The sequence below is a fragment of the Seriola dumerili genome, unplaced genomic scaffold, assembly GCF_002260705.1.
Source record: "Seriola dumerili isolate Sdu_G_001 unplaced genomic scaffold, Sdu_1.0 BDQW01000056.1, whole genome shotgun sequence".
Lineage (NCBI taxonomy): Eukaryota > Metazoa > Chordata > Actinopteri > Carangiformes > Carangidae > Seriola > Seriola dumerili.
The window spans coordinates 3,061,349-3,069,097 of record NW_019174311.1 but is presented as its reverse complement, the minus strand read 5'-3'; the positions used below and the strand labels follow the sequence as shown (position 1 = coordinate 3,069,097).

The 7,749-nt window shown below is 42.4% G+C and overlaps 1 protein-coding gene across 2 annotated transcripts in view; it reads left to right on the top strand.

Moving 5' to 3' along the window:
- The first annotated feature begins 2,584 nt into the window (after window positions 1-2,584).
- The window catches only part of LOC111219072 (thymocyte selection-associated high mobility group box protein TOX-like), a 78,198-nt gene continuing 73,033 nt past the window's right edge, over window positions 2,585-7,749 (top strand). For both annotated transcript variants that reach the window (XM_022741659.1, XM_022741658.1), the window contains exon 1: window positions 2,585-2,997. In XM_022741659.1, coding sequence (XP_022597380.1) covers window positions 2,893-2,997 — 105 coding nt within the window. In that variant the 5' untranslated portion in view covers window positions 2,585-2,892. The remainder of the gene's footprint in view (window positions 2,998-7,749) is intronic.

Below are 7,749 nucleotides of genomic sequence, written 5' to 3'. Positions count from 1 at the left end.
CAAAGCTACTGTAGCATATGCTGTAGGATCGTTTTGAAACAGCTTTAATGATGCATAAATCAGGACTAATGATGTTTTATAAAGGTCATGATACTTTTAAAGCAGTGGAAAGTTTGTAGTGATTGCAGAGAGTGCTCCCAGCCTCTGCTCTGACAGGACACTAACAATGGGAGGAGGCTGTGCTCTTTATTGTTCTCTGTGAGAAATATATAACTGCTCCATGGAAAAAAAAACGACACAAGTTCATTCTTTTTTTTTTTAAATAAAGTTCAATAATGATGCAGAAACAGATTTCTCATTTAAAAATGACCGATGTTCTTGAGAATTAATCAGTGTAGCACACAGGAACATAAAACAGCTTTCACTTCTCCTATCTACACTATTCCAAATCTTATAGGTGCAAAACAATCAGTGTGTGTTTCTATAAAGTCACTATTCTTTAACCTAAAAGCTTTAAGTCATCACTTAATGACATCACGGACTGCAGGCTGGGGTGACTGTTTTCTACTGTAACTTTGGGAAAGAGATTGTTCAGCTGTCACTTTCTTTTTTTTTTTTTTTTTTGATTTAGCCATCCAAGGTCACAGAAAATATCACGTGCCAATTCTGTTTTGAGATGATTTTCAGTTTAAATTAGCAGAACCCTCAGCAGTCCTTTTGTTCTCCCACGCTTTACTCAAATCAGCCTTCATTTCTGCAGAACAAACCGAAAGCCAAATTATCTTATCTACCTTTCATCTTCCAAATTTTTTCATCTGCATCACATTTTATTTGAGATTAAAGTAGGGCTGCATCTTTGTGCAGCACTAATTGCCATAGAGCTTCAGTAATTAAAGGACAATAAAGCCTTAGTAGTAATTAGTTTCTCTTGTTTGGTTGCTAGCCCATCAATTGTGCTTCAATAATACTGATCATTAGCATGCGCCTGGGCAGTGAGGGATGCTGGGAAAGGAGCCCTGCACACACAGCACTCCACATTCCATTCCCATGAAGCCATGGCACTGAGCCATGTGGTTAACCCTCTGTGAGCTGTGCCGGGGGAGAGTGGCAGGACGTTGCCTACCGGTGAAGGCCTGCATTGTAAAGTGAAGAGGTTGCACTGTAACATAATAGACCTGCTGAAATAATGACCAGCTTTTTAAATTTCTGAAGGTTGGGAACATCAGAGCTGCAGCAGTGGGCAGATGCTGCTGTCACAGTTTGAGTAAAAACAATTGTACCCTTCTCAAGTGTTACGTGCTCCTCTATTCACACCCAGGTTCACCTAATGAAAGCCTGTCTGCAACACTGTTGAGGAGTGATAAAGAGGCTATATTATCACTGTTTTAATGACGATGCATCCTCAAAAACTGTCCAAATTAGGTCTCTTTAACAAGAACGGCTTCAGGAGAATGCAGACCATTTCTGTGCAGGCAGGGTGTATGGATTGTGCTGTAAACTGTGGCATAGTAATAACGCCAGGCAGCAGAAAATGTGCTCTGTTCTGTACTTTGCCTTGACATGATTGAAAGACAATGGTCCCATGGATAGGCCATTTCAACATCAAATGTGCATGCACATCACAGGGCAAGGGTGTGCTATCCATCACATTCAGTGAGCTGTCAGAGGCAGCTCTCACAGCCCCAGCTTCTCCCCACACACATTTGCAACTGTATAGCAATACAAGATTAAACCTTCTGGTACATATTTCAGTCTGAGCGCACTACACACACACTTTTAAAGGTGATCATTGTTACAAGTGCTGCCCTGCATTTCTGTGTGAGGTTGATATTAGAGCTTTAGTTTTACATTTTCTTTAAATTCTTTTTTTTTTTATGAAAATAACACTAAAACTTAAAGTGTAAGCACAAAAACAACTTTATGATTAACTGTTATTGACTTCAGTTTTAAAAAAAAATCACCAACAACTCTATAAAACACTGGACTCTAGGATAAAGAGAATCTCAGAGTTGTGTCCTTTGTCTTCAACCTATTCACAGACATTATAATAAAAATGAGAGGAGTGCAGAGGCCTGTCCATGCGAATGTTGCTCTTTGCTTCAGACTGTAGGCTATGATAGGTTTTGTATAATCAGGTGGTGTGGGCATAAAACACAACACGCAGGTTTAGGTTGTAACCATGCAAATGCAAAATAAAAATACATAAAGAAACATTGTCGAACTACAGAGAGAGACTCTGTGCAACCTCCTCCCATCCGCCTTGGCACAATAACCCAAATGGAAGCCTTTATGAAGCACTGATGGAAGCAGAGTGCGCTTTATAATGCACAGCCGTGCACACTACTACATTTCCAGCTAATCAGAAGCGCGCAGTTGCAGAAAGGAGAGCGGTTGCCAAGGCAGCCACCAATCTCCCCTCCCCCTTCTCCCTCCGTTCCCCTTTTTTTTTCCCGTTTATTATCGGCAGAGGTCGCATGGCAGAGGGAAGTCCAACCACTTCTGTACTGGAACCAATGCAAGAATATGCACCTCCATAACAAAGCCTGTATGCAGCCCTGAGAGCAGTGGGAAAACAGAGGCTGCACATTTGTGGGCTGCTGCTCAGCCGTAAAAAAATATCTAATAAGAGAGGATCTAAGTTGGAGGTTTGCTTTTATTTGTTCTGGAACAAGGGGATAGTTTTGCCAACACGTGCGTATCCATGAAATTTCTACTCTTTGCTTTGAGTGAGTGAGTGTTTCGCATCCTGGTGCGGGGCTCTGAGGAGGACTGCGCATCACCAGAGTTGGTGCCGAAGTTCGGCCGCGAACGGATGTGAGGGAAGAGTGTACCGAGCAAAACTCCCCCACTTCTTCTCTGTCTCTCCTGCTTTGGCGTTGTGTGTTTGCTGAGACAATAGTGAGTCAAAGACGCTGAAAGTGATTTCATGCCTTCAGTCTCGCACAACCTGAGATGGACGTGAGATTTTATCCTGCGCCCCCGGCAAATGTGGGTTCATGCTCCCTACCGACTGATCCAAGTTGTCTGAGCTCGTTGGACTATTACCACTCGAACAAGGTAAATAACACACCGTATAGCCTCGTGCACTGAAATGCTTAATGTCTCACCTGTCTCTCTAGGCTATAGGAGCCACTACCGCCTGTTCACGCGCTGCAAACGCACGCTTTTGACGCGTTTTATCCACGGGCGCTCACTTGCTCCAAACACACAGTTACACACTTGAAAAAAAATGTCAAGTGTCAGCAAGTAAAGTGACCTGGGCTCGGACGGGGCTGGTTTTAATTTAGACTGGAACAAAACAGAGAATTAGTATGAGCTATTACTTTACACTGAAGGCTACAATCTTTCTATTCTGCTGTTGAAAGAAAATGTGTAGTCCAACTTTTTTGTTTTCCTCAAACCAACATGGTAATTATGTTATTTCCCCTGTGAGATTGTGCAGTTGTGTTTTGCACAAAGCTGGCATTAAGTGTCCCACCCGATGTGGAATACCAGGGGCTGTATAGAATCCATACTGTCCCACTCTGCTCTCTGCTCCAACATGAGCCTCTCTCTCTCTCTATGATTTCTTATAGCTTACATGGTCTTCCGCTGGGAGTTCAACGATTAAATGGATGTGTGCCAGTAATGTACTGTTAATTACTTTGTAACGAGAAACCACAGAGTCTGGCTGGTACAAGTATCACTCTTTTCTCTCTCTCTCAGCTTTGACAACCCGCGGCTTTTGGCTTGTGACCTGCACCGACTCCTTTGCAAGTGCGCAGGCACTCAGAACAAAATCATGAATATTTTTTAGTTTGACATTTTCCAAGAAAAAAAAAATATAATAACCTGTGAACCCTCGCGAAAAAAACAGCCAGTGTCTAGTAATCCTGTTATAAATAGCCCCAGTAGAGGGATGGGGCAACATTAGAAATCTTACACTGACAACCTGCCACAAGCGACAAAAACAGCACAAAGTAAGACAAGATGCGAGAAAAAAGTACTAATGACTACCACAAACACAACATATACCCTGTGGAAATACTAGGCAAACTATTTAAAACTGTTTAATTAACAGACTTGCAGCTTCCGCCAGTGTTTCCAGCATCTCAGCCATCTGCAATCCTTAAATGAAACTTTGTTGTTGTCACCTACTGGAGCTACATCAACAGGCTCTGGATGTTCACCTGCTGCTGTACCGAGATGAAGTTCTACTCACTTAAAGATGGTGTGGAGATCTTTGGCTTGCTTTCTCAGATAATGAGGACTATCAGGTGTGACAGTGAGGGAAATGATACAAAAACACAGTTGGGGATGTTTGTCTTTCGCTGTGTGGGCAATGGAAAATCTTTGTAACTGAGGGAAAGATTCCAGTCATTAACAGAAACAATCATCTCCCAGTCTTAGAATTAGTGTTTCACATGTATAATCTTTGCTCAGGTTTGCACATAGCTTGCTCAAGCACGAAAGACAGAAAAAAACCTATCAGGACATATACTCCCATTCGATCACAGATGAAATCAGGTCTGTATAAAACATTTACTGATAAGGCAGGTTTACACCTGTGACACAAATGGGCTCATATAACTGTCCTGCTATCTGTCTTGTAGGTCAGACGAATTAGGATCATCCACCATGCGGATAATCCCAAGAATATGCTGATACCCACGCACTGCGTGAATCCTGGAAACAAAGCCACTAGATATTAAATGATACATCGCTTTCACAAGAGAGAAAGTGACACCAACTAACTGTCTAAAGTACGCCACCCCTCAAAATTACAAGTGTTCATTTGAATTATTGAAATGCCTCCAATCCCTTCACTTAGGGTTCTTTCCACAAGGGGAGGTATAATTCGCTATCATCACATATGTAACACTAACTACCTTCACCAGTGATGCAAATGAGGCCGGGACCAGCGGGGATCACTGGGTGTCCTGTTAACACACCGCACGAGGTCAAGTTCCTCTCCTTAAACGCTTGTCAAACCGGCGGCGGAATTAGAGAGACATCTGATTTGTTATGTAGGTTCTGTATCTACAGATCAGATCAGACGGCTGCTAATCACCTCTGACAGCCCTGGTTGGCCAATTTCAAATTCAGCCCAGGTCTCTTACTTAAGCAGAGTGGAGGCAAAAGGCTAATCATAGCATTAAGGTCAATTGTTTTTATGAGCTCACTTTGCATATTCATTTAGATGTATTTCGGCTTGTGGCAGAATTTGTTGGGATGTTTGTTGGCTTCCAGTTTAGCTTGAGAATATTCTTTTGGGATAATGTAACTGGAAAACAGTCAAATAATTTGAATAAAAAGGATCTCTTGGTTAGATGGTTGCAATTTGGCAACTATATTGAGATTTAGCATCATTACTGGCAGCTCTTGTATCCATGTTTTTTTTTTTTTTATAAAAAAAGAAAAGGCAAATTACAGCATCAGAAAACATTTCTCCTTTTATTGCTGTGAAATTAGTAGTGTTAAACTGAGTCACACACCAGCACAACTGGGTAAAATGAGCATGTGCTTGTATTGTAGCTTTATAGTCTGTTTATTGGCAAACCTGTTCTGTGTGTGCCACTGACTCACTGTGATTGCTGTGAGCGGACACGAGCCTTAGTTTGAGTAATTAGCAAGTTTATGCGACTTCCAGGGAGCATGTGCAGCAGTCATGCTTTCAGCCTTTGTCACACACTGCTCATTTGGAGCTGCAGCTTGTTTCATTCATAATACTTCACGTGCATGAACGCTTCGGGATGTATTTTTTTTCTTTCACCTCGGTCAATGTGCTGATCATTTCTGCGCTCGCCAGTCGCTGCGAGACGTTCCCTTTACTTTGGCAGTGTGGCAGGAGGACGTATGAACCTTCTGTTATGGGCTGGTCTTTAAGTAACATGCAGTGACAAGAACGCAGAGGAGGAGATGCATAAAATGAACAGAAGAGGTAGTTCAAGTGCGGACTGAGATGAATCAGAAAGATCCATAAATAACCCTGAAGATGTTCACTTCAATACTTTCGGCGCTCACTTTGTTTCACTGTGAGTGTGTGTGTCTTTTATTACAGTGGTCCTCTCCCACAGCTGAGGAGATATTACACAGAATAATACCATTATAACAGCTTTGTGCTCTGATGGTAATATGAAACTGTTCCATGTTCTGATGCTGCCTTAAAGGCTGCTCGGTACATATATTACTCACATGTACTGTACAGATTCTGTACTAATTTGCACTTTATGTATTGCAGAAACTACAAAGGCGCATCTCGTCTTATACAACATGTGCGACTATAATTGCACTGTGGCTGTTTGTTTGTCCTGCACTTTTAGTTTGCTGTGTGAAATGGGAACACAGTGTCTGCGCCTTTATTTGAGTAACTTAATCAAACAGTGCTGACTGCTGCTGCTGAGGTGAGTTTGCTGCCTACAGTATAGCACTAGCGTGGATTGCAGAGAGACTAGGCCCTGTGTTTATACACCCAGGCCCCACCCAGCTCATATATCCTCCAACAACTGATATCTGCTTAGATAGGACATGATTGAAGAGCTGGCTTTGTTAGTTGGTGGTCTCCTCTGCCTCAGATAAGCTGGGGAATGATGTGCTCCATTTGAATGCACTTATCTCAGTTTTATTTTTTAATACAGGGCTGCCTTGTGTACGCTGTGCAAAGGTTTGATTTCTCTGGATTAACATATTCACTCAGTTTCCATCAACTCATCATCCTCAAGTGAAATAAGCTCTTGAATAAACACAGACATATTTATTGTTAGTTCTGGCTTAGCGTACAAGTGTTATTTTTAACTCCTTGAGTACTTAGATACGGCTGACAAATGAACCATTGCTTGTAAAACAGGCTGTGGTATATGTTTATGTTGAATGATGTTGCTGCTATTAGCTAATGACACACTCTGTGGTATGTGACAGAGAGGCAGAAAGGGAGAATCAAAGGATGAGTGAGAGTCAAATGGGTTGAAGTAATCAGTGGCCCAGTATGGGGACACAGTGAGAGAGGGTGTGTGTGTGTGTGTGTGTGTGTGTGTGTGTGTGTGTGTGTGTGTGTGTGTGTCTGCGCATGCTAACTCGGGGCCATTCAAGCGTTTTGCTGACTACGGAATCACAATCACAATTGCTTTCATAGTCCCGTGCAGAGGAAGGCCATGCATACCACAGTAAGGGCCGGTGACACACAGTGAGCAGGGCCACGGCAAAAACAGCCACTAAATCATATTCTCCCTGCCCTGACACACGGAGGAGATTTTTAATAGGGATTCCGACCATTTGAAATCATTTCAATAAAACTGAAATGGGCTCTGACAGTGCCTGAGTCACAGAGCCGGCATATGGCACAGAGATTTCTTGCCTTCAATATATTTTTTTTTTTGTACCCTGGTGACTCTGTGTGAGAAATTCTTTTCTTTTTTTTTCAACTTTGTTTTGGGGGGTTTTGGAGATTACCTCTGTTACATGTAGACAGATGTGAATATTGGTGAAAGGAAATAAGACACATGATGCTGTAATAACACAAATATAGCTTTTTTCAAACAGCTATTTTTCCCCCATCATTTGAATACCCGTGTCTCTTTACTTGGCCTTTTGTTATGAGAGTGTGACAGTGTGAATGTGTGTGTGGTAGTATATTGGTGGGTGGTGGGCTGCCAGTGCTAAGCTTCTTGCTCGTTGGTGGGTACCAGTGCATCCCCCTCAGCGTCTGCTACCATAATTAAGACCCGCTGCCCCACTGTAGTGCAGTGCTTACATTAGTCAGCCCGGGCCTTCCCATGGGGCAGTGTGATGGCATTCTCATTCTTACTGCAGAAGAAGACAGAGGAAGAAACA